This window comes from Ornithorhynchus anatinus, chromosome 4 (assembly GCF_004115215.2).
Source record: "Ornithorhynchus anatinus isolate Pmale09 chromosome 4, mOrnAna1.pri.v4, whole genome shotgun sequence".
Taxonomy (NCBI): Eukaryota; Metazoa; Chordata; class Mammalia; order Monotremata; family Ornithorhynchidae; genus Ornithorhynchus; species Ornithorhynchus anatinus.
In genome coordinates this window covers 21,758,144-21,785,495 of record NC_041731.1, presented here as the reverse complement: position 1 = coordinate 21,785,495, position 27,352 = coordinate 21,758,144, and the positions used below count along the sequence as shown (strand labels likewise).

Sequence of the window (27,352 nt, the reverse complement as noted above, 5' to 3'; positions counted from 1 at the left end):
GGCGACGCTGAGGGGGGAGTGGGAGAAGAGGAAAGGAGGGCTTAGTCCGGGAAGGCCTCTCGGAGGAGATGGGCCTTCGGTAAGTCTTCGAAGGGGGAGGAAGTCAATGTCTGTCGCGTACGAAGGGACAGGCCCGAGGCGGGACGTGGGCGAGGGGTCGGCAGCGAGACAGAGGTACGGTGAGTGGGTTGGCGTCGATCCCCAGCTAAGAGCGCTCTCTCGACCCAACAGAAAGTAACTGGGGATTGAGAGTCTCCTTAGGAACCCCATGTTCTTGTCCCTTGGGAGAGCGCTGATAAACACAGCGGGTGAGCTCTCCTCCACTAATAGAGGGAGAAAAATATCCAAAACAAAACCCTACCTACCACACCACTCAGAATTACTTCATTCACAATGAGGTCCGAGTAACGGAATACCCTCCGGGTTCTGGATAACTGAAAAATCCCTTTATAACTCTGCCTTTCCTTGCCAACGACCTCACCCCCGGAGTCAGGGACATGAGCCAGTTGGGACCCAGAGGCAGACCAGAGGAAATCCCACTGACCTGAGCTTTGGGTTTTCCCCTATCCCCGGGGAAACCGGGTCTTTTTTTTCTTCCCCCATTCCTCCTAACTGGCTTCTGCGACAACCCGAGATTAAATGGAATCCAGTAAAAAAAAATAAAGGATCTATTCAAATCCAGATGGTGGAGCCAGCCCAAACGGGGAACGCCTAGAATTCCGCTCGCGACTGACGTCGTCGGGGAGCCGGGTTTAGAGCTCGACCTTATTGTTGCTTTCTATCGGCGAAATCTCTTTTCCGGGTCACCGGAGCCCGAGCTCAGTCTGCCCGAGAAACTGACTTCTTGGGGAGGATCTACGGAGAATTAAGGAACGGCTTCTCCTCTCTCTTCCCAAGTGCAGTATGCTAAGCCTTCTCCCTCAGGGCCTGTCACCGTCACTTTAGTCAAGGGTATAAGGTCTCCCAAAGGCCCTGGAGACCGTGGCCCCGAAGTGGAGTCCTCTCCACTGTGTTTCTGTTTGTTTGCTTTTTTAAAATGGTATTTCTAACTCGCTTATTAAGTGGGCCAGGCTGGGGTAGATACAAGCTAGTCAGGTTGGACACCGTCCAGGTCCCGCATGGGCCTCACCGTCTCCTTATGGTGTCTGTTTATTGTTGTTCTGTACTCTCCCAAGCGCTCGGTACAGTGTTCTGCACGCAGTAAGGGCTCAGTCAATACCATCTGACAGACTTATAGCCTTAACCCCCATCTTTACAGACGAGGGGACTGAGGCACAGAAGGGTCCTGACCCAGGACACACAGCAGACAAGTGGCAAAGCTGGGATTAGAACCGGGTCCTCTGATGCCCAGGCTCTTGCTGCTAGGCCACACCGCTTCACAATAACAGACAACAATAATAACACCAACGCTGTTTGCTAAGCGCTGACTATGTGCCCGTCACCGTACTCAGCACCGGGGTAGATACAAGCAAATCGGGTTGGATACAGTCCCGTCCCACGCAGGGCTCGTGGTCTCAATCCCCATTTTCCAGATGAGGGAACCGAGGCCCAGAGTGGTCAGGTGACTTGCAGCAGGCCAGCGGCGGAGCCGGGCCCAGAAGCCAGGTCCTTCTGCCTTCCGGGCCCGGGCTCTAGCCTCTCTGCCGTGTCGTTTCTCTCCACTTCCGAGCTCAGAGCCACGCTCCGCCCTCCCCCATCGAGCTCGGTGAGGGGACGGTGGACCCATTCTGACTGCCGAGAGCTGCTGGAGCAACTCCTGAAGACTATTAGGGACACACCACACAAATCCCACAAACACACCAACGCACACGGAGAACTCGGGGCCTTTAGCTCACAGGGAGAAGCACCGTCCAAAACAAAGAACAGTGGAAGGGGTGAGGGGGTGAGGTGCCTCTCTCCATCTCCTCCAACAAGATCCTCCCTGTAGCCTGGGGGTCCCCGGGGCCCAGACCGGAGCTCCGCTGACTCCGGGCACTCTCTTCTTCGGAGCCTGAAAATCGTTTCCAGAGGGGCGGGGAGAAGAATTCATCGGGGGGATGTTTTTCTTATTTATTTTCGTTGGGGTTTTTTTTTCTAAATGGATATTTATCGAGCACTTCACTATGCGCGGAGCACTGTACTAAGCACCTGGGAGAGTACAATGCAACAGCGCTGGCAGACACAGCGGTTATGCCCCGCTCAGACCCACGTAAAAAGTCCGGAATTCCGGGACCTAGGGTAGAGGCATGCCTCCTTGGTTGGAGGGCCTGGGTTTCCAAGGCTAGGAATAAAATAATAATTATAACGGTACTGGTTGAGCGCTGGGGACGTGTGGTAAGCTCCTCTAGCCTCTAAGCTCCTTTAGGGGAGGGAACATGTCTGCTTATTGCTATACTGTCCTCTCCCAAGCGCTTAGTACAGTGCTCTGCACACAGTAAGTGCTCGATAAATACAATCGACTGACTGATCGGCTTACTCACCGATCCAGTCTACGCCGCCGCCGACCCCTTTCCCACGTCCTCCCCCTCCACGTACACCAGACCACCGCTCTCTCCACCTTCAGACCGTTACGGAGGTCACATCTCCTCCCAGAGGCCTTCCCCGATGAACCCCTCTCTTCCCCGGGCCCCTCTCCCTCTGCTTTGTCTCTAGGCTTCGACCCGTGCCCTTTGGACACTTGATATTCGCCCCAACCCCCCAGCGCTTATGTACGTGCCTTTAAATTATATATTATAAATGACCGATTTATTGATAGCATTGCCTGCCTCCTCCTTTAGACTGTAAGCTCCTTCTGGGCGGGGAATGTCTCCGCTAATTCCGTTGTACTGTACTCTTCCGAGACAGTGCTCTGCACGTAGAAAGCGCTCAATAAGTACCTCTGACTGATTGATCCCTCCCTGGGGCACCACCCGCTGAGGGAGCTGTATTAAGGACATTAACGGAAACCTCTTCCCCCGGCTGCTAAAAAGTGACCCGGAGCTCAGCAGCTTCAATCACTCGACAGTACCTTTGAGCCACTGAATGCAGAACACTGTACTAGGTGCTTTTTAACGGTATGCGTCAAGGGCTTACTGTGTGCCAAGTAATAATAACAATGCTGGTATTTGTTAAGCGCTTACTATGTGCAGAGCACCGTTCTAAGCGCTGGGGAAGATACAGAGTAATCAGGTGGTCCCACGTGAGGCTCACAGTTAATCCCATTTTACAGATGAGGTAACCGAGGCACGGAGAATTTAAGTGATTTGTCCACAGTCACACAGCTGACAAGTGGCAGAGCCGGCATTCGAACCCACGACCTCTGACTCCCGAGCCCCGGCACCTCCCACTGAGCCACGCTGCTTCTGTGCTGTTCAGGGAGCCGGGGCGGATACACCGTGATCCGGTTTGCCGCATTCCCTGTCCCACACGGGGCTCCGGGTCTTCATCCCTCTTTTTCAGATGAGGAAACTGTGGCGAAGAGAAGCGAAGCGACCCAGGTTCTCAGGGCGGCCGGGTGGCGGGGGCGGCATTAGAACCCAGGGCCCTCTGCCTCCCAGGCCAGAGCTCTATCCTGCCTCTCAAGCACTTGGGAGTGTACAGGAGATGCAGGAGACGCAAATGCCTGTCCCGGAGAATCATACAATCTAACAAGGGAGACACAGAGTTAGTTTCTGTTTAGGACGGAGCACTCCAGGAGTAGGATCTGGAAACTGAGACGTACAGAAGGACTGAGGTGGCTGTCGGAGGGCTACAATAATGTGGGGAGAAAAAGCATCCAACAACAGAAGCTTTCTTTTTATTCTCCGGTGGTATCTGTTACGGGCTTCCTCTGCGCCGGGCACGCGATAAGCACCGGGATAGGTCCGAGCCAAGAAGGTTGGACCAGATCCACGTCCCACGCGGGGCTCCCGGTCTTAGACCATCCCCATTTTACGGATGAGGTCACTGAGGCACGGAGAAGCTGAGCGGCTTGGCCACGGGCACACGAGGAAGCGCTGGGATTAGAACCCGGGTCCCCTGACTCCCGGACCATTTCTGGCTCTTTCCAACAGGCCCCTCCGCTTCCGGGGAGGTGGGATTGGTAGGAGTATGTGGGAAACAAGGCCAGGTGAGAAGGTGGGACACGAGCTGTCTCTACCCCAGCGCTCAGTACAGTGCCTGGCACACAGTAAGCACCTAACAAAACCCAACCACGAGCCTGTCGTGGGCAGGGGTTGCCTTTCTTGCTATACTGTACTTTCCAAGAGCTTAGTACTGCGCTCTGCACACGGTAAGCGCTCAACAAACGCGACTGAATTAAAATAAAAAAGAAGCCTCAGTGTCGCACACGGGGCTCACGGTTTTCACTCCCGTCTTACAGATGAGGGAACTGAGGCCCAGAGAAGTGAAGTGACCTGCCTAGGGCCGAGGCAACCTTGCTTCGGAAGATGCGGGACCAACCACGGCTCTCTAAACGTCGAACTGTAAATCCCCTAAACGTCAACCTCAGGAGAGCGGCCCAACGCACAGTCCCCCGTGTCAAAACCGCATGGGACGAGGAAACGCGAGACAACTTTTGGGCTCCAAGACGTGAGGGGAGTTTCTTAAAGCTGGAAAGCTGGATGGAGACTGCGAGCCCCAGGTGGGACGGGGACTGTGTCCGATCTAATTATCTGGTATAATACTAATAATTACGGTATTTGTTAGGCACTTTCTATGCGCCGGGCACTGTACTAAAGAGTGGGGTGGACGCACGCAAGTCGAGTTGGACACAGCCCCTGCCCCACATGGGGCTCACAGTCTTAAACCCCATTTTACAGGTGAGGGAACGGAGGCCCAGAGGAGGGAAGTGACTTGCCCAAGGCCACACAGCAGACGAGCGGCAGAGCCGGGTTTAGAAACCACGACCTCTGCCTCCCAAGCCCGGGCTCTTTCCACTAGGCGACGCGGCTTCTCTATAGCGCCCGGCTCACGGTAAGCGTTTACCAAACACCACAATTATTATCATTGATATTACATTCAACTGTGTAAAAGAGATAAAGGCCGTATCGATCAATCCGCTAGAAGCACTGATGGAGCACTTACTCTGCGAGGAGCACTCGGGGGGGGGGGGGTGGGACGGAGCTGAACAGATCCGATCCCTGCCCTGAAGGAGCCGATGATCGAGCCGGGGAGACGGGCCCCGAAATAAAATAAGGAGCGAGGAAAGCCACACCGTGTTCCGGCGGGTGGGACAGCGCGTATGCTTAGAACAGTGCTTGGCACATAGTAAGCGCTTAACAAATACCATTATTATTATTATTATTATTATTATTATTCTATGCTCAGGTGACACCGCAAGTGCTGAAGCTGTAATTACCCAGCCGAGGAGGTGTACTTGAAAAAGAGAGCTTCCAGCCCGCACCCTCAAACACCGACTGAGTGGCTCCTTTCAACTGGAAGCTCCTTGTGGGCAGGGACTGTGTCTGTTTATTCAGATTGTAATCATAATTGTGGTATCTGCTAAGCGCTCACTATGTGCCAGGCACCGTACTGGACGCAAGCAGATGGGGTTGGACACGGTCCCGGTCCCACCAGGGCTCACGGTTTCCACCTCCATTTTTACAACTGAGGCCCAGAGAAGCCAAGTGACTTCCCCAAGGCCACGCGGCAGATAAGTGGTGGAGCCGGGATCAGAACCCACGGCCTTCCGACTCCCGGGCCCCTGCCCAAACCCATTCATTCATTCGACAGTATTTATTGAGTGCCTACTATGTGCAGAGCACTGTACTAAGCACTTGGAACATACAGTTCGGCAACAGATACGGACAATCCCTGTCCAACGACGGGCTTACGGCCTCATCGGGGGAGAAAGACGGACAAAAACAAGACAACAATCACGATAAATAGTATCAAGGGGACGGACACCTAATTAGCAAAATAAATAGGTTAATGAAAATATACACAAATGAGTACAGTGCGGAGGGGAAGGGAGAGGGGGAGGAGCAGAGGGAAAGGGGGGAAAGGGGGCTTAGCTGAGGGAAAAAGGGAAGCTCAGTCTGGGAAGGCCTCTTGGAGGAGGTGAGCTCTCCAAATCACAACGGGGGGGGGCCGGAGATGACGCGAAGAAAGGTACGGTCCGAGGAGAAGTGGCCAGAAAGGGGCGTTCCCGGCCTCAAAGGCAGAGCAGTGAGCTCAGGAGCCACACAAGGTGGAGGAAGGAGGACGGCAGCCCGGCTCCGGAGACGGCGGGATTAGCCGGAAGGCAATAAATCACCCAGAGCAGCGAGGAGGGAGAAAATTTCCACTCAGGACTGGAACTGAGACCGGCCGGTGAAAAGATTCTTCTATTAAGCCGGCCGCCCGAGCCGGCGCTGAGCGGGAAAGCGAGCTCTACGCAGATACGCACATCTTGCCTGCCCCGCCGCCTGCATATACACAGACACAAACCCTAACGCTGCCGCCCTTCAATCAGTGGCATTTATTGCGTGCGTGCTGGGTGCAGAGCACTGTACTAAGCACTTGGGAGAGGAAAACGCAACAGAGTGACACGTTCCCTGCCCTCAGTTGAGATGACAGTTTAAATACGTTGTCATCGCTAGCCCTCTCTCACACGCGCGCGATCAGTTCTCCTAAAACACAAGAGTTGCATTCTTGAAGAATTTTCCCTTATCTGCTCCTCAGACCGTGAGCCTTACGTGGGACAGGTACTGTGAGCAACCTGATTACCTTGCATCGACCCCAGGGCTTAGTACAGTGCCTGGCACACAGTAAGCGCTTCCTAAATTACGGCTCTTGTGCCATGTTCTGCCCTGACACACGTTGTCAGAAGATTCCCCAGTTGGTCAACCGCATTTTATGCCAACTCAGAATGAAGGCAGGAATTCCGGAGACACTTATTATGGCCGAACTGATCGATCAGTCAACGGGACATGTGGAGCCCTTACTGCGTGCAGAGCCACCTACTAAAAGCCTGGACGAGTACAACAGAATGAGCACACGACGAGCTTCGAGTTGAGAGGGGGAGACAGATATTAATACAAAGAAATAATTTATAATATCCCCCACGCCCATCCAGACAGCCTCATCCAAGCACCCAATTCGACACCGAATGAGAATACGGTCACCCGACCCGGGCCAAGACCACGTACTGTATTTCCCCTACTAAAACTTTAATGCGGAAGGCAAACGTGCCATAATGTTCTAGATTTACTTCTAAGCCCCACAGCCCAATAAATATCGCTTTAAAAAGCAGCTCGAACGCACAGAACGGACAAGATGTCCAATGTGAAATGCAGGTGCTTCAGCAAAATCCAAGTGGGTATCGGACAACGTGAAAAACCAAACCAACGGCTAAACGAGTTGGCAAATGGGCAGGGAGGGGCTCTCGACGTTAGCTACCGGACCGTGCGCTCTGCGCAGCGTAGGCGCTCAATAAATACGACTGAATGAATGAATATCGTGACATGAGTCACCTTGAGGAAGTTGGCGTTAACTCTGAATTTCCTGCCACGACTAAAAAAAAATTCCTTACATGCCTAGGATTCCCGAAAGCTTTCAAAGCACTTCAATTTCACTAGCTGTTTCCTTGAAACTGTTGACATAAGGAACGAGCAATATTGTCAAAACACATAAATGGGGTTTCACGGAGTTGACGACGCAATGAAATCAGAAGTCGTTTCAGGGACGTTCGCGAATGCAAGAGTGAAAACTGGAAATGCTGGAATCGGACTGTGTAACGTCGATCTTTGTACGGTATCCGGTAAGCGCTTATTATGGGCCAGGCATCGTACTAAGCGCTGGGGTAGGAACGAGCTAATCGGGTTGGACCCAGTCCATGTCCCACATGGGGCTTACCGGTCTTCGGCCCCATTTTACGGATGAGGAGACCGAGGCCCAGAGAAGCGCAGCGACTCGCCCGAGGTCTCACGGCAGACGAGCAGAGGACCCGGGGATTAGAACCCAGGTGCTCCGACTCCCAGGCCCGCGCTCTATCCATTAGACCGCGCTGTTTCTCTTGAGATAGGTCCACAAGGAACTAGACTATTTGGCGGATAGGTAATGGAGGAAAGGGTAGAGGCTGATTTACGGATAAGAAGTCCGGGCTGGGTGAGTGATGTGGGAAAATTTAGGATTCTAAATTTAAATACGGGAAAATCCCTAGCCACGAGAGAGAGTTCAAGCGGGCAACCATCAATCACACGCTTCTTCCCAGCATCCTGGTGCCCCGGTCGGGGAAAAGAGAAGCGTGGCCAGTGGCTCGAAGTCGGTAGGACCTGGGTTCTAATCCCGGCCCCGCCACACGTCTGCTGCGTGACCGTGGCCGGGTCGCTTTGCTTCTCTGGGCCTCACTTCCCTCATCTGTAAAATGGGGATGAAGAGGGTGAGCCCCCACGTGGGACTGGGACTGCGTCCAATCTGATTAACTTCCATCTACCCCAGTGCTTAGAACAGTGCCGGACACATAGTGAGCGCTTAACGAGTACCGTAATTATTGTCAACACGGTCGGGGGCTGGATGAAGTGCGAAGACTGTCCACTGGCGGCATTGCTTATGGCCCAGTGTTCATTCATTCATTCAACAGTATTTATTGAGCGCTTACGATGTGCAGAGCACCGTACCAAGCGCCTGGAAGGAACGGTCGGCAACAGTGCTCTTTTCAGGTCCTCAAAACAACAATACTGTCATTTTGGACCATCTTTAAAATGTGCCCTTTAAAAGGAGCATCATCCGCATGGAAATACAAGTCTCCGGCCAACTGACTAGGCTGACGATCCTCTATTTATAATAATAATAATAATAGTACTTAACGGTATTTGTTAAGTGCTGACTGGGTGCCGCGCACGGGGTGGGCCCAAGCAGAGCGGGCTGGACACGGTCCCCGTCCCCCGTGGGGCTCACAGCCTCCATGCCCATTTTACAGATGAAGCGACTTGCCCAAGGTCACACAACAGACAAGGGGCGGAGCCAGGCGGGACCCACGACCGACAGACTCCCAGGCCCAGGCTCTAACCACTACGCCACGCTTTCTCGGGATATTTATCTGCTGTCTTGCTCCATTTTTGAGGAGGAAATGAGCCTGCTTCTGTATTACACAACTGCAAGCGGTGAGAGCCGAGTAAGAGGGGCAGGCCGGTGAAAAGCGAAAACAGAGCGAGGAGAGGAAGTGAATTCGGGAGGAAGGCCTTAAGGCTTGGGGGAGATGGGCGGAAGAGTCAAAACAAAATAAAGAGCTGGTGGGGAGGAGGCAGGGGGGTGAATCTGCAGAGTGCCTGGCGTACGCAGGGCTTGGGAGAACGCGATCCAAGTAAGAGACGCAGTTGCAGGGCTCTCGTCCCTTCCTTTTACTTCTCCCCTCCCTTCCTCCTCTTTTTTTTCCTTCTACTATCTTTTCTCCCCCTTTCCTTGTCGTGACACTAAAACAGCTCCACCTATTTCCGCGTTACAAAAGAATATGCCCCAAGGCGGGGCAATTCGGCAAGCAAACACGGGATTCTGGAGTTTTCGTTCCCCGAGATCGGGTCACAAAACCTCTTTTATTTTACTGTGCTCGGGGGGCGACGACACACACTCACATATAAAAAAACAAACACAAAAAAACAAAAAACACACACGGTCACCGAACCCCAGAGCAACGCTCCTCCCTAGCCAAAGGCAATATTTATAAAACCATAAGCTGCGGAGGAACAGCCATCCACCCTCATAACTGCTTCAAACAAGGCTTCTTATCTTCCTGGAAGATTCCACCTCTCTGGTTGACCTGGAAAGACGAGCCGGCACCGGTCCACCGAGAATCCTAGGGGGTTTCCGAGCCCCAGGCCGCCACTCCATCCTTCCCGCTGGGCGGCACGTCAGTGTCCACCTTACTGATGGTGTCTGCTAAGCGCCTACTCTGTGCCAGGCAGTGGACTGAGCGCTGGGGTGGCTGCAAGCAAATCGGGTTGGACACAGTCCCGGCCCCATGTGGGGCTCACAGTCTCCATCCCCATTTAACAGGAGACGGTAACCGAGGCGCAGAAAAGCCAAGTGGCGTGCACAGCGTCACCCGGCAGACGGGTGGCAGAGCCGGGATTAGAACCCGTGGCCTTCCGACTCCCAGGCTCCGCTCCATTCACTACACCGTGCTGCTTTGGTAAGCGTTTACCGCGTGCCAGGCACTGTGCTACGTCAAGCCCTGCGGTTATTAGATGAAACGGGATTTCCTCCTTAGGGCCGGGGGCGGACTCTGCTCCTACAGGAGCTCCTCCGTGCCAGCCTTCTGCGAAACGCTCCTCCGCCGCCACCAGACTAGAGCTGGAGCGCTTTCTGCTTATCAATGGTACTTACTGAGCGCTTACTACGTGCAGGGCACTGGGCTACGCAAGTGGGCCCTCGAGGAGCTTCCGCTCTATTTTAGGCTGGGAAGTCCCGGAGGAAAGGGGTCGTGTCAGAACAACTCCCTTTGTGCCCATTTAGCCCCCCGGCATGGACTCTGAATGAGCGCTGTTTGGATAGCGGGGATTGTCCCTGAGCTCCTGATGATCCCAATCACCCCTTGCCCTCTCGCTCAGCCAAAATAATCACCATTCTCTCTGTTCATAGCAATAGTAATCGTAGTATTCATACTGGGCTAAGCCCTGGGGCAGATCCGAGTTAAACAGGGCCAACACAGTCCCTGTCCCACATGGGGCTCAGGGTCCAAGTACAAGGAGAACAGGCGATAGAGATGGGAACCAGAGACCAGAGAAGTGATGGGGCTTGGCCAAGGTCACACAGCAGGCAAGTGGCAGGGTCAGGATTAGAACTCGGGTCCTCCGACCTCAAGGCCCAGGCTCTTTCCACTGGGCCATGCCGCTTCCCTAAAGGGGCCCGTTCTTGGTGTCTCGGCCTGTTTTTCCACCCTAAATGCAGTTTCTTCTCCCACGCACTTCCGACATCTAGGGAACTCTCCTTCATTCTATCAGTTATATTTTTGGGGGGACTTACTGCGTGCAAAGCACGGTACGAAGTGCTTGGGATAGCACAATATCCGACATCGGGTCATCTCTCTTCAATCAACACCCTCCTCCAATTCTACCCCCTAACCTGGGGGGACCATCCAGACTAAGAGCCAAGCGCCTAGCGCAGCGCTCTGCCCATAGTAAGCGCTCAATAAATACTACTGAATGAAAGAATGAAGAGCAAGGGCCTGGGAGTCAGAGGACCTGGGTTCTAATCCCGCCCCCGCCACCTGTCAGCTGTGTGACTGTGGGCAAGTCGCTTCACTTCTCTGTGCCTCAGTTACCTCATCGGTAAATTGGGGATTAAGACTGTGAGCCCCTCCTGGGACCACCTCATACCTTTCTATCCCGCCCCCCCCCCCCCCCAGTGCTTAGAGACGAGTTTGGCACATAGAAAGCGCTTAACAAATACCACAAACAGCACTGGAACCAGTAGTTTGAAGATAAGGGCTTCCCCAACAGCCCTCCGACTGTCTCAAGCTACCACAACGGAGTCTAGTGAATTAAAAAATCGGTGAACCCAAAGGGGGAAATTCGATTTAGACACGCAACATGGTATTTATGGCTCAACGCAATACACTATGAGGAAATACCAACTGATTCAAGTTCACGGGGGGCCCAGGGCCGAGTTACGAGAGGTCAAGGGCACCCAGATGCTAAATGACATCCCAGAACCCTGGAATTCTAGCAGGGGGAGCCACCTTGGATACCGTCTTGTCGGCCGACAGCGTCAGGTTTCATGCGCGCAAGAGGGAGGCGGAGGCATCTGACAAGGAAACAGACCGGAAGGGATCGGTTGGAAGACAAATCTGGCATTTCGGGAGCTACTTTCTCCCTTAGTGGGTGAGTCAAGAAGCTCCTAAGCCATAAGGAGAAGGTTAAATTCAAGGAAAAAAAGACAACCACGCATGCCGACAGTTATGGAAACATCAGGTTCACGGGATGGACGGAAACTGAAGAGGATTCTACCGTGGTGCCAAGAAAAGATTCGTCACCTTACGAAGACAGAATGAATTGGGCTTCCCTGGAGGAGTAGCAGACGGGAAGCCGACTAGTGGGAAGGAGATATTTCTATAGAATTTTATAGAATCCATAAAATATAGAATTCTATAGAATAGAGGGAAGCTCCCTCACCCCTGGCTCCCAACTGGATGGGCCAGACCAGCCCAGTTGGAGAAGGAAGTCTGGAACTGTAGTTTTTCGGGGAATGAGTCTGCTAATTCTGTTGTAGTGGACTCCCCCAGACGCTCGGTACAGTGCTCGGCACACAGTAAGCACTCAGTAAATACTGCACCTGTGGCTACCAAAGCAAGGGCGGGTGGCACCGGAGAAAGGCAAGCAGGTGAAAGGAAAAGGAGGGAATCGGCGTGGCCTGGTGGAAAGAGTCTGCATCTGGGAATCGGAGGACCCGGGTTCTAATCCGAGCCCTGCCACCTGTCTGCCGTGTGACCTTGGGCCAATCCCTTCACTTCTCTGGGCCTCTTATCTCATCTGTAAAAATGGGGATACTGGGAGAACCTTGGTGGGACGGGGACTGTGTCCGACCCAATTAGTTGGACCTACCCCAGGGTTCTGTACAGGGCTTGGCACACAGTAAGTGCTTAACAAGTACCATAAAAAATATTAAGAAAGATGGGGGTTGGAGGTGAAGGGTGGCCTACCCCAGTGCTACAGTAAGCGCTAGGCAAATACCATAATTATTATTATAATTATTACTGGGGAGACAGAGAACCCCTAGATTACCTCATCTGTAAAATGGGGATTAAGACTGTGAGCTCTAGCTGGGCCGTAGACCGTGACTGTTCTTTTGTATCTAACCCAGGGCTTGGCACACAAAGTAAGCGCTTAAATACCATAAAAAAAATTAATACTGGGGGTGGGGGGGGGTGAAGGGAAGGGGGAGACTGAGAACCGAAAATTCTGCAACCCCTTCGCAAGCCTCATTTAGTTTACATACAAAATAGCCCGCTTCCTTAAGGATGAGAACCACAGAAGACAATCTCGGTTTACCGGTGTCCTCCTGCTTTACGCCGCTGACTGCCCTCGGATCTGCGACCTTCGGGCATCTAGGATTCGACTCGCCGCACTTCGATACATATCTGTAAATTACATATTATGCATTCTTTACTGATATTAGCCTCCTAGCCCTTAATCGCTCTTCTCCCTCTCAGGAAAGTACGAGAAGAACAACGTTTACGCTACTAAAATCACGGGAGGCCAATTCCTTAAATGTCCCTAGCTTGAGTTTGGGGAGTCACCCTGAGAAAAAGCAAAATCCCACATCAAGGGAATCCAATCTTACATGAAATCATGGACCAAAATACGTGCCAAGAACAAATCTGTGATGACACGCGGCCTAACGGAGAGAGGCCGGGCCTGGGAGTCGAAAGGACTCGCGCTCGAGTCCCGGCTCCGCCGCTTGCCTGCCGTATGCCCTGGGCACGTCGCTTCACTTCTCGGGGCCTCGGTTCCCTCAACTGTAAAATGGGGACGGGACTGCGAACTCCCTGTGGGACAGGGACGGTGTCCAACCTGACGACCTTCTATTTATCCCAGCGCTCAGAACGGTGCCTGGCATATAGGAACCGCTTAAATACCACAAAAAAAAAGATGCTCTCTACAGCGAGTGTCCCGTAACCAGACGTAACAGGAATCACAGGTCTCCGTCCCACCGTAACTAAGGAAAGTTAACATGGGATTTTTCCAGGCAACACTTCCAAGCATCCCAAGTTACACGTTTCCACTGTCTTGCGCATTCAATGAAGATTCATGGCCGAGCCCATAGAGCAGAGTTTTATCATGTTTGACCCAGATCTCAAGGGGGTGCCTTGTGATATGGCATCAAGCTGCCTACCGCGCCGCGATGGCTACAGTGGCTTTCGGCTAAACAGGCCGCAGACGGTTTTAAGCAAAAATCTGACACCCACGGCGACGACGGCCTATCAAAATGTCAGACGTTGGGTTTTCAGTCTACCGCTTGAAAATCTGCGTAATTATGTTAACACCCTTACACTTTGGACAACGGAGCTCTTAAAAGTCTCCCGCTTTCGGAGCTAAATGAGCTAAAAGGTGGAGTTCGAATCAAGCCTTCGTAAAAGAATTTAGACGTCTCTTTTCTTTCGAGGAAGCAGCGTGGCCTGGTGCAAAGAGCCCGGGCCTGGGAGCCGGAGGACCCGGGTTCCAGTCCTTGCTCTGCCACATACCTGCTGTGTGACCTCGGGTAACTCACTTCGCTTCTCTGTGCCTCAGTTCCCTCATCTGCAGAATGGGGATTCAAGACCTATTCTCCCTCCTACTTTAACTGTGAGTCCCACGTGGGATCTGATTATCTTCTCTCTACCCCAGCGCTAAGTAAGCACTTAAATACCACGCTTTTTTTTTATTAGTAGTAGCTATTATTAGTAGTTGCAAATACCGCTATTTTCCTTATCGTCATTATTTCGTAAAATAATTTAGATGTCGACTTTCTTTTAGGGAGGCTTCTGGAAATCCTCCAAACAAACAGTGGGCCGACGTAACTTGCGTAGACTTCGCTACTCAGGCAGTAGGAAGTGATCTGTCTGCAAAATACAACTGTGATCACCTAGAGCTCATCAAGTGTCAGCTTCAACCAACCTAGAGCTGGACGATCTGAAAAACACTCAAGGGCTCCCGAAAAAATTCTAGACCCCCGCCAGTTATTTCTTTAGGACCTCCCTTAGCCAATCTAAGGAATTCTCAGCAGCGCTATCCACTCCTACCAACAGCATCAGGGGCCTGAGTGTCAGAAGGGCTGGGAGATTATTTCTCTGTGCCTTAGTTTCCTCATCTGCAAAATGAGGATTAAGACCGTGAGCCCCATCTGGGCAGGGACCGTGTCCAACCTGAGCGCTTAATGTGTGCAGAGTGCTGTACTAAGCGCTGCGGAGAGTGCAACAGAACAACGGACGGACACATTCCAAGCCCGCCTGGCTTCCGACGACGCTGAGCCCCCCAGGAGGGAGTTGAGATAGGGTAAAAAGATTCCCCGGGGCAGAAATCTTGGCACGAAATCCACGGCCTGGCCCGGGGGGTGGATATTTCCTGCCGGCTGCTGACCGTCAGAACTGCCACCAATCGGAGTAGCCGGGGATACGCTCCGAATGGTACCAACTGCTACGATCTCTAATGATGATGATGATAATAATAATAATAATAATAATAATGATGGTACTGAAGTGCTTACTACGTATCAGGCGCGGTACAAAGCGCTGGGGTAGATACAAGGAAATCACGCTGGACACAATCCCCGTCCCACACGGGGCTCGGCCTGAGAAGGGAAGGGGAACAGCACTGAATCTTCATTTGAAGATGAGGAAACTGAAGCATGGAAAAGTGAAGCGACTTGCCCAAGGTCACACCACAGACAAGCAGCAGAGCCGGGATCGAGCCCCAAGTCGTTTGACTCCCAGGGCCATGCAGCTTTCTTTTATAGTATTTGTTAAGCGCTTACTATGTGCCAGGCGCTGTACTCAGTGCTGGGGGAGATACGAGCTAATCAGGATGGACCCAATCCCAGTCATTCATTCAGTCGTATTTATTGAGCGCTTACTGTGTGCAGAGCACTGTACTAAGCGCTTGGGATGTACAATTCGGCAACAGTTGGCAACAATCCCCGCCCAACAACGGGCTCCCGGTCTAAAAGTCCCACACGGTGCTCTCGGTCTTCAAACCCATTTCATCGACCAAGTCACCGAGGTCCAGGGAAGTGAAGCAGCTCTCGCCAGATCTCACAGCAGACGAGCGGCGGAGCAGGGATTAGAACCCAGACCCCTCTGACTCCCGGGCCCTTGCCGCTAAGCCACGCCATCGGTCCCTGCCCTCCCTGCCCCTCGGTTCGCCGCAGGTGAGCAGCAAACCCGGTCCAGGAGCCAAAGGCCAGCGAACCATTTCCCTTCCGATGGTTGTGGGCAGGGAACGCGTCAGTTTCGGTTCAACTGTCCTCTCCCAAGCGCTCAGTCCAGCGCTCCGCACACGCTAAGCGCTCAGTAAATACCATCGAATTAAACTGCCGTCGTCCACAGCGGCGGTCAGCACGAGGCCAGGTCCAACCACGCCACGAGCAGACTAGACATCAGCTTCGCCTCAGCCACCGCCAAATGGGCAAGGAACGGGAATCATTTCTTTATTCCGTTCTCCTCAAACACCGAGCATGGCCTAGTGGATGCAGCCCGGGGCCTGGGAGTCAGAACAGTGCTTCGCACGTAGTAAGCGCTTGATAAATGCCATCGTTATTATAATAGAAGGTCATGGCTTCCCATCCCGGCTCGGCCACTGGTGCGCTGAGCGACCCAAGCAAATCGCTTCACTTCTCTGGGCCTCAGTTACCTCATCTGAAAACGGGGATGCAGCCCCACGTGGAACAGGGACCGAGTTGATCTGATCTGCTCGTGTCCACCCCAGCACTTAATACAGTGCCTGGCACATAGTAAGTGCTTAACAGGTACCAGAATTATTATTATTACTTCTCTGTTTGACTCCTAGGGGGGAGGGTCAATTCTGAATTCGGATTCAAACTCCTAGTCCGGGGCATCTCACCGAGGGAGGGGGTGCTCAATAAATGCTCCTTCTATTGCCACCTCACGGCCTAGGTAGTCGGTCGACTGTCAGTCGGGCACTCGTATTTACTGAGTGCTCACTACGTGCGGAGCACTGTACTAAGTGCTTGGGAGAGCACAATACTTACAGAGTTAGCAGACACGTCCCCTGCCCACAGTGAATTTACCGTCCTAGAGGACTGAGTACCTATGCCAGAGGAGCAGTGGGATCCATCAATCCATCGATCGCATTTGTTGGGTGCATACTGTGCGCAGAGCACTGTCTTAAGCGCTTGGGGGAGAACGCTGAGAAGCACCGTTGCCTAACGGACAGGGCCCGGGCCTGGGAGTCAGAGGGACCTGGGTTCTAACTCCGACTCCGCTCTGTGCGACCTTGGGCAAGTCACTTCCCTTCCTGGTACCTCAGTCACCTCATCCGTACAATGGGAATTAAGACTCTGAGCCTCATGCGGGACACGGAGTGCGTCCAGGCGGACGACCCTGTACTCATTCAGTAGCGTTTACTGGGCGCTTACTGTGTGCAGGGTACTGTACTAAGCGCCTGGGAGACTACGAAACAACAAACACACACCCTGCCCAGGAAGAGTTTACGGTCTAGAGACGAGCTTCCAGTCTAGAAACTGGCTTTCCCCAGCCCTGAGAACTGTGCCTCGTACCCGGGTAGGTATAGATCTGTATTTAATTGTAATTTATTTAGCCGTTTATATATATATATATATATACATATATATCTACTAAGGTCTGTCTCCCCCCCTAGACTGTGAGCTCGTTGTGGGCAGGGAATCTGACTGTTGTTCTACTGTACTCTCCCAAGCGCTTAGTACAGTGCTCTGCGCACGGTAAGCGCTCAATAAATAGGACTGAAAGAATGAATAGGAAGCGCTTAACCAAATACGTAGGAAAAAACAAAGGGAGCTTCCCCCTTGACCACAGGTTGGCGTGGCCGAAGTTCACGCCCCTTCTGGGAAATTTGCCCCGGGAAGATCAGTGTTTGGCATTAAATCCAAGGTGGCAATCGAAGCCAGGATGTGATAACTCATCTAATCCCAGTTCCGCCACTTGTCCGCTGGGTGACCTCGGGCAAGTCGCTTGACCTCTCTGTGCCTCCGTTCCCTCATCTGGAAAACAGGGATTAAGATTATGTGCCCCACGTGGGACGACCTTGTATCTGCCGGCGCTTAGAACAGTGCTTGGCGCATCGTAAGCGCTTAACGGAAACCACAGTTGCTATTTATTTCCACCGGGAACGACCCGGTGAGTCGAGACAAACGCTGCCAGGAGGCGTTGTCACCAGAGGCCCGCCCACGATATAACACACGTGAGGTCAGGCCAGCGGCGAAACACGGCGAGGTCACGGGCTGGGCCCGATGGACAAAGGGAGAAGGAATGAAATTGGAGGGGGGGGGGGACTCGCGCCGGGGCAGGTCCGTGTTGCGGCCAGAGCGGGACTTTCCTTCTCTCGACCTCGTGCCGTAGACTATCCGTTGGCGGAGTCTCCCCCTCTAGGGGGGAGACAGACAGGGAGAGAAAAGACACATTCTGTGCCCAAGGCTAGCTCCCAGTCAGAGGGAAACTAATCGCCAAGCGATCTGCCCCACACGGGGCTTCCCGGTCTGCATCCCCATTTGACAGAGGAGGGAACGGAGGCTCGGCGAAGCGAGGTGCCTCGCCCATCGTCACCCAGCGGACAAGTGGCAAAGCCGGGCTTGGAAGCCAGGTCCTTCTGAGTCCCGGGCCCCATCCGCTGGGCCGTGCCGCTTCCCTCATTTAGTGAGCCCCCGCTGCGAGCACAGCCCCGTGCTGCGGCTCGAAAGGCTTACGGCCCTGATCTTCCCCTTCGCGAGCCACTTGCGATCCGCAGGCTGCCGTCGGGCCAGCCCGCCCCTCTGGGGACACACGGATAAACGATATTTCACCTGTTTTCTGCCCTGCCTCCCCACCCCGGCCTTCCATTTCTGAAATTTCTTTAAGGATTCATTTAGTCGTCAGCCCGGAGGCCAAGCTGCGGCTCTCGGGATTTTTAAGGACGGCTCCCAAAGTACCGCTGTGTTCGGGAGGACGCCGGGGCCCAGGGGGTGGAGCGCGGGCCTGAGTCAGAAGGATCTGGGTTCTGGTCCCGGCTCCGCCACTTGTCTGCTGTGGGACCTCGGGCAAGCCACTTCACTTCTCGGTTCCCTCATCTGTAAAATGGGGATTAAGACTGTGAGCACCATGTGGGACGCGGACCGTGCCCAACCCGATTAGCTTCGATCTACCCCTGCGCTTAGAACAGTCCCTGGCACGTAACGGGCACTTAAATGCCGGAAGAAAGCATTATATTAAACGCGGCGGTAGATGCGCAATACTCGGAGAGGACACGGTCCCTCACTGATCTCCCAGTCTACGTAGGAGGGAGGCACAGAAATCTTTCTATACAACAGACATTGTCTTGTCTTATGCTGTGGAGTCGTCTCCGACCCGTAGCGGCGCCATGGACACCCCTCTCCCAGAACGCCTCCCACCTCCGTCCGCGATCGTTCCGGTAGTGGATCCAGAGATTTTTCTCGATAAAAACCCCCAAATCGCCGCCGCCTTCCGCACAGTCAGCCTGAGTCTCCGCCCTCGACTCTCTCGCCTGCCGCCGGCTGCCCAGCGCAGGTGAGTCTGGACGTGTAACCGACTGCCCGCCACTCGCCAGCCACTGCCCAATCTGGGAACGGAAAGGGTAAAGCTCTGCCAGATTTTTCCCTCCCGTAGCCGAGACTGGCAGAGAACTGGAAATTGTCCGGGTGCCACCCGGAGAGGGTCATGATACGGACACCGGCCTCGGGTAAACCCGCCTCCCCGAAGCAGAGCTTGAACGTCAGACGCCGAGAGTACCATCTTCCTGCCAATGCCTAACGGCCTTAATTCCTTTGCACTCTAGCCGGGAGAGGTTTATTTCCATTTCAAAGCAAAATTTCAAGGAACCTGCAGCTGAGTGAAAAAATGTTTTCCCTCAACTATGGACTTGTTGACACACGAAAAAAACATCTGAGGACCACATTAAGTCGCTTCTGCTCTAGAAGGCTCTACGTATATACGGTAATAACGAAAAAGCATAATAATAAGTCCTACTTTAGGGCTTACTGTGTGCCAAGCTCACTATGTGCTAAGCCCTGGGGTAGACGCAAGACAATCGGGGCCCGCACGGGGCTCACAGGTATTGAACCCCCACTTTCCAGATGAGGGAACGGAGGCCCAGCCAAGTTAAATGACTAGCCCGAGGTCACACGGCAGACAAGCGGCGAGGTTAGAACCCAGGTCCTCTGACCTCCCAGGCCCGTGCTCTTTCCACTTGGCCATTCTGTTTTTACACATATTTATACACACACACACACGCAACTATATATACGTACAGTTAGTTTTATTAACCGGGAAAACCGCACCTCCCTGATTAAGCCTTCCTATAGCATTTTCCATTTGAAAATGAAAATCTGACCACCATCATCCGGTAGCAAAGTCCAACTTTATTGCCTCAGACGTTCTGACCACTCCTCGGACCACTGAGCCTCACTGCCCCAGAGCCAAAGGCCCACCCCAGGGTCTACGACCCTTTCGGCTCAACTATCCGGCCTGGGGTTTTGGAGCCGCGGCCGTCGATCGGTGGTGTTTATCGAGCACTTACCGCGCGCCCGTTACAGCCGTACTGGGCCAGGGGAGGCCACCGCCACTACAGTTGTCCCATCCCCTTTCGGCAGCTCAGACCTCGGTGCTCGTCTCAGAGCGTAGCCCCAAAGGCCAAACGGCGTCAGGACTCATCTACAGCGACGGTACTAATAACTGGGGTATCCGTTCGGCCCGGATTACGTGCCTGTCACTGACCTTAAGCGGAAGGGGAGGTACAGGATCATCATCCCAAGAGATTTCAGTCGACAGCTCGCCAACCGAGCGGGGATTTAACCACCTCGGCTTCCCCTCTCGGTGGCGTGGGTTTTCCTTCGGGCCCGCCCGGGGCAAAAGGAGACCGCCCCAGAGGCTTCGGGGAGCGCCCAGAGATCCTCCACGGAGCCGGGGGAAGCCACTGGCCCCAACGACTGGGAGATTTCTGCTTCGACACGTCAGTTCTCCGTGTTCTTCTCAAAACACGGCGGGAGACGCTAAACGATGCTGAAAACGTTTACAACAGCGGTAATAACGCTAACTGGGGGATCTCTTCCATCCTTCCTCTGCGCCAGACATTGGACTAAGCGGTAGGGTGAGTACAAGAGTCATCCCGAGACAATTCAGTCGACAGTTCGCTAGCTGAGAGGGGATCATCCCCCTCGGTTTCAACCCTTAGTGGCTCCGATCTTCCTTCCAGCCCACGCGGGACAAAAGTAATCCTCTCCAGAGACCTCAGGGAGAGCAACCGCCACAGGAGCGCGGCCTGATGGAGGGAGCGCGGGCCTGAGAGTCGGAAGGACCCGCGTTCTAATCCCGCCTCCGTCGCTTGTCCGGTGTGCGACTGTGGGAAGGTCACCTCGCTCCTCTGGGCTCCGGCGACCTCATCTGTCAAACGGGGATTAATTCATTCGGTAATAACAGTCCTCGTCAGTAATAATGGAGAAGCAGGATGACCTAACGGAAAGAGTTCAGGCCCGGGAGTCGGAAGGAACCGGGGTCTGATCCCGGCTCTGCCTCTTGTCTGCTGTGTGACTTTGTGAAATGGGGATGAGGACTGTGAACCCCATGTGGGACGGGGACTGTGTCCAACCCCATTACCTCGAATCTAGCCCAGGGCTTAGTACTGGGCCCGGCACATAACAGGCGCTTAACAAACACCACGATGATCACCATCCTTATCATTATTATTATCCACCTCCGTTTCGACCCTCAGTGGCTCCAATCTTCCTTCCAGCCCACACGAAAGTGATTCTCTCCAAAGACTTCATCGAGAGTCACCATCGCGGAGGATCCCGATGCCAATCACGGGCAGGACGGACCCCCGCTCCGATCCTCGGAGGGCATCGCGCAGACGCCTATTGCGTTCTTAGAGCTGTCTACCAACTCTCTTCTACTGTCCGCTCCCAAGCGCTCAGTTCAATGTCCTGCACGCAGTCGCTCGCTCCTCCTGCCTAGCTGAGATGCAAACGACCTCTCCCATGTGGGACTATCTGTCGGGCTGTAGCGACCGTGTCACTTCTGCTGCCGGAGTTGATATTTATAGCATTCGACGCCTTGCACGTGGATTTGCTCCCTTTATTCACCCCCCCCCTTAGCCCCATAGAGCATAATAACAATAATATTACGATGATGTCTGTTAAGCGCTTACTCTATGCCATGGACTGTACTAAGCGCTGGGGTGGGTACAAGCAGATTGGGTTGGACACAGTCCCCGTGCCACACGGGGCTCGCAGTCTCAATCCTCACTTGACAAAGAGGGAGCTGATGCCCAGAGAAGTGAAGTGACTTCCCCAAGGTCACAAAGCAGACAAGAGACGGAGCCGGCATTAGAACCCATGACTTTCTGACTCCCAGGCCCGTGCTTTATCCGTGACGTCACGTCCAGAGCCGTCACTCCTTTCCGTCTGCCTGTCTCCCCCCCTCCAGATAAGAAGCTCGTCGAGGGCGGGGAACCTGTCTACCAACGTGTCTGCTTGGACTGCGTCCAGCCTGACTGTCTTGTATCTACCCCAGCGCTCGGTACAGTGCCTGGCGCATTAGTGAACGCTTAACAAATACCACCGAAAGCAACTAAACTCTCCCAAGGGCACACGGGGAGGATGAATAAAGGGAACGAGCCAGGGTGACGCAGAGGGGAGTGGGAGGGGAGGAGTGCTCTGTACAGAGTAAGCACTCAATAAATGATTAATCAATCAAACCTATTTATTAATTAAGTGCCTTTATTGAGCACAGTCAGTGGTATTTACTGAGCACCTCCTGTGAGCTGGGTAGTGAGGCTTTAAAGAACACGGTCCATCTCAAAGAAGCTGCCCGGGGCCGGCCCTGCCTTAAAGATGAGATCCTGTCGGTTCGACCTTCAAACCATGGCTCAAATCCACCCGTCCTCTCCATCTCCAACGCCACCACATTAATGCAAGTACTTCTCCTATCCTGCCTCGATTCGTCTATCGGCGTCCTTGCCCGGGCTCCGCCTCTTCCCACTCCGGTCCACACTTTTCCTTCTGTCTCCCCACTCGAGAAGCCCGTCAACGGGCAGGGACCGCATCTGTTGCCGACGTGTACATTCCAAGCGCTTAGTACAGTGCCTTGTACTCAGGGAGCGGTCAATAAATAGGACCGAATGAATGCATGCCCCCTCCTTGGTTTACGATTATCCGTAATAATGATGACAATCACGGTGCTTGTTAAGCCCTTACTATTCGTTAAGCGCTGGGGTGGGTACAAGCAAATAGGATCAGACACAGTCCCTGTCCCACTTGGGGCTCACGATCTCGATCCCCATTTTACAGATGAGGGACCTGAGGCACATTAACGTGTAAAGATTTGCTCAAGGTCAGAGAGAAGGCAAGTGGCGGGGTCAGGATAAGAACCCATGACCTTCCGACTCCCGGGCCCGGGCTCTACCCACCAGGCCACGCGGACGCCGGGCTCCGAAACAAGCAGTAAATCAGGAAACGTTCATTTCTTTCCTTAAACCCCTAACCAAAGAGGCTTTAGCTTCAGTCGAAGCACAGACTCTCCTTCGCAGCAAGCCAAATCGGCACTGCCTGGGAAGACCCCCGAATAATAAAAATGGATAATTATGGTGGTTGTTAAGTGCCGAGTATGGGCCGAGCGCTGTACGAAGCGCTGGGGTGGATACGAGCAGATCGGGGGGGGAGGGGGACACGACCCAGGCCCTGTCCCGCGCGGGGCTCACGCTCTCAATCCCCATTTTCCAGATGAGGGAGCCGAGGCCCAGACAAGTCAAGCGACTTGCCCGAGGTCACCCAGGAGACACGTGGCGGAGCCGGGATGAGAACCCTTGCCCTTCTGACTCCCAGGCCCGGGCTCGGGCCACCACACCCTGCTGCTCCTCAATTACGGCTCCTCCAATTAAGTTTCCTACTCCGCAGGCGGGCCAGATCGGCCCCCCGCTTCCTGCTCTAAAGGATTTAAGCACCCAACAGCCGAGAGGTCCCAGGCACCGGTCCGCACCCCCAAACCCCCCGCGCTCACTTCCCACCCCAAAACGCAAGCTCCTCCTGAAGAGATAGCGCGGTTCTGCTTCGTCCCGGGAACCCTTGGCCGTCACGGCACTCGGACCCCCCCCCTTCATTCCACTCATTCCTTCAACGGTATTTATTGAGCGCTCGCTATGTGCGGAGCACTGTACCGAGCGCTTGGAAGGGACGATTCGGCAACAGAAAGAGACGATCCCCGCCCAGGGACGGGCTCACGGTCTAACCGGGGGAGACGGACGGACAAAAACAAGACAACGTAATCACGATAAATAGAATCAAGGCATCGAGACCCGTCGAAGGCATCATTCCCACCTGCCTTTACCCTGACCGGAGTCGGAATTCTCCCCGGAGCCCATCCCCGCCCCTCTCTGACCCCCCAAAACGGGCGCTGACAGATCCCAAAGCCCCAACTTTTCCAGGAACATCCCCATCCGAACCGGCCCGCCCTCCTACCGCTCCGTCCCCTCAGCGTGGGCGGGGAATGTGTCGGTTTAGTGTTACTCTGTCCTCGCCCGAGCACTCGGGACGGTGCTTTGCCCACCGTAGGCGCTCAACAAATACGACCGGATGACCGACGTAGTTCCGTTTCCGTTGCTGCGGAGCCCTTCGAGCCCTTCCCCGTCGCCCTTTTAGAGGCCGACCCTTCCTCTGCCCCCTCCCACGGGCCCGGGAGCCAGAAGGTCACGGGTCCTACATCCCGGGCTCTGCCGCTTCTCCGCCGTGTGACCGCGGGCAAGTCGCTTCGCTCCTCTGGGCCTCAGTTCCCTCATCTGTACGATGGGGACGGAGACCGTGAGCCCCCCCCCCCCCCCCCCCCCCCCCCGCCCGCGGGAACTGGAGGCAAACCCATTCGCTCGTATCCATCCCAGCGCTCAGTGCCATGCCGGGCGCATAGTAAGCCCTTAATAGACACCATCAGCATCATCATCATTTGATTCTCCTTGCGGACGCTACCTCGGGGAGGTTGTCTGCGGAATCGTGCCATCAACCGAGACCGGGACGGCTGCCACCGATCCCCCCCCCCCCAATAAACGGCTCGGACTAAGTAGCTGGCCTGGGGGGCCCGAAGACCACCTCTTGGAGGCAACAGGAGTCAACTGAGTGGCCTAGTGGATAGAGCCCAGGCCTGGAAGTCGGCTGGATCTGGATCCTAATCCTCATTCCGACCACGCGTCCGCCGGGTGACCTTGGGCGAGTCCCTTCCCGGGGCCTCGGTTCCCCCATCCGTGAAAGGGAGACGAAGACCGCGAGCCCCTTTACGGACAGGGACCGCGTCCGACCCCGTTTGTTCGCGTTCGTTCACTCGACCGCCTTTACCGCAGCCACCCCGGCGCTTACAACAGGGAACGGCACGTGGCGAGCACTTAGCCGGCTCCGCCGTGACCGTCCGACGCCTACCGCGCGCCAAGCGCCGGGAAAGAGGGCCCGGGGGACAAACCGTCTAAAGATAAGAGAGAAGGGCCCCGGCGATGAGACGCCCGAGGCGAGACGAACTCGCCTCCCGCTCTACCCCCTTCCTCCTTCGGAGACGCCGCCGGACGCCGCCTGCCCGTCGCGTGCCCGTAACCCTCCTCGGCGGCGGCGGGGAACGCGTGGGTACCGACTCCGCCGTACGGTCCTCTCCCCAGCCCGCGGCGCGGCGCTCCGCGCACGGTAGGCGCTCGCCCCCTTCCACCGGGTGGGCCGGCGCGGCTTCGCCCACCGACGCCGAACCTCGACGGCTTTCCGGCCCCGGGCGCCGCTCGGCCGACGCGTCTTGCACCTTCTCCCTCTCCCCTTCCTCCGGGGTTCCGGCCTCCGACCTCGTCCCCCTGTCCGGGTCCCGGCCTCCATCCCCTACATCCTTCGGGATCGGGCCTCCGACCCCTCACGGCAGCGTAAGCGCTCGGCGAATGACAGAACGACGATAACGATTCACCTCTCGGAGTCCGGCCTCGAAACCCTTTGGGGCCTCCGACCCCTCTGTGCCCCTTCGGCCTCCAACCTTTTCATCCCTCAGCCTCCAGCCTCCGACTCCTTCACCCCTCGGCCTCCATCCCCTTCTTCCCTCAGCCTGCGGCCTGCACCTCCTTCCTCCCTCAGCCCCCAGCCTCCAACCCCTTCGTGGGCTCCCTGGTTCCAGCCTCCAAAGCCTTCACCCCTCAGCCTCCGGCCCCTTCGTCCCCCCTCGGCCTCCAGCCTCCAACCCCTTCGTTCCTCAACCTCCACCCGCTTTCTCCCTGAGCCTCCAGCCTCCATCCTCCACCCCCTTCCCTCCCGAGCCTCCATCCTCCACCCCCTTCCCCCCCCCGAGCTTCCATGCTTCAAGCCCTTCCTCCCCCGAGCCTCCATCCTCCAAGCCCTTCCCCCCCGAGCCTCCATCCTCCAAGCCCTTCCCCCCCGAGCCTCCATCCTCCACCCCCCTCCCCCCGAGCCTCCATCCTCCAAGCCCTTCCCCCCCGAGCCTCCATCCTCCGCCCCCCTCCCCCCCGAGCCTCCATCCTCCAAACCCTTCCCCCCCGAGCCTCCATCCTCCAAACCCTTCCCCCCCGAGCCTCCATCCTCCAAACCCTTCCTCCCCGAGCCTCCATCCTCCAAGCCCTTCCTCCCCGAGCCTCCATCCTCCAAGCCCTTCCTCCCCGAGCCTCCATCCTCCAAGCCCTTCCTCCCGAGCCTCCATCCTCCCCCCCCCGCCCCGTTCCTCCCCGAGCACGCACCCTCCCCCCGGGTCCCGCCTGACCTGAAGCGTCCCCCGCAGTGCTGGCAGTGGTCCCCGGCCCATCCCGCGGGGCAGACGCACTGTCCGGTGTCGGGGCGGCAGCGGCCTCCGTTGACGCAGGGCCGCTCGCACTCCTTGTCCGGGACGGGCGCGGCCCCCGCCGGGCCGGAGCCCCCCGCCGCCGCCGCCGCCGCCGCCGCCAAGGCCGAGGACGACGAGGACGAGGAGGAGGAGGAGGCCGCCTCCGCCAGCAACAGCAGCAGCAGCGGCAGCAGGACCCGCCCCGGCCCGCGCCGCCCCATCGTCGCCGCCCGCACACACCGGGACACCGGCGCGCTCACGCCGCACCGGCAGGGAGCGCGCGCGCGGCCGCGCGGAGACCCCCGGCGCATGCGCACCCCGGGGCGGGAGGGGGGGAGCGCGCACTCAACCCGGCGAGAGGAGGGGCCGGGGCGGCGCATGCGCACACCGGAGCGGGGAGCGCGCACTCAGAGCGAGCGAGAGGAAGAGCGCATGCGCAGACCGGAGGGGGCGAGGGGGGAGCGCGCACTCAGAGCGAGCGAGAGGAGGAGCGCATGCGCAGACCGGAGGGCGCGGGGGGAGCGCGCACTCAGAGCGAGCGAGAGGAGGAGCGCATGCGCAGACCGGAGGGCGAGGGGGGGAGCGCGCACTCAGAGCGAGCGAGAGGAGGAGCGCATGCGCACACCGGAGGGCGAGTGGGGGAGCGCACACTCAGAGCGAACGAGGAGCGCATGCGCACACCGGAGGGAGAGGGGGCGAGCGCGCTCAGGGAGAGGGGGAGCGCGCACTCAGAGCGAGCGAGAGGGGGGGGAGCGCATGCGCACACCGGAGGGCGAGGGGGGGAGCGCGCACTCAGAGCGAAAGAGAGGAGCGCATGCGCACACCGGAGGGCGAGGGGGCGAGCGCGCTCAGGGAGAGGGGGAGCGCGCACTCAAAGCGAGCGAGAGCGCATGCGCACACCGGAGGGCGAGGGGGGGAGCGCGTACTCAGACCCGGCGAGAGGAGGGGCGCATGCGCAGACCGGAGGGCGAGGGG

The 27,352-nt window shown here is 55.8% G+C and overlaps 1 protein-coding gene across 2 annotated transcripts in view; it reads right to left on the bottom strand.

The window, feature by feature from the left end:
- Positions 1 to 26,647, bottom strand: part of ATRN (attractin) — a 133,446-nt gene extending 106,799 nt beyond the window's left edge. For both annotated transcript variants that reach the window (XM_029062687.2, XM_039911728.1), the window contains exon 1: positions 26,318 to 26,647. In XM_029062687.2, coding sequence (XP_028918520.2) covers positions 26,318 to 26,598 — 281 coding nt within the window. In that variant the 5' untranslated portion in view covers positions 26,599 to 26,647. The remainder of the gene's footprint in view (positions 1 to 26,317) is intronic.
- Positions 26,648 to 27,352: the final 705 nt, after the last annotated feature.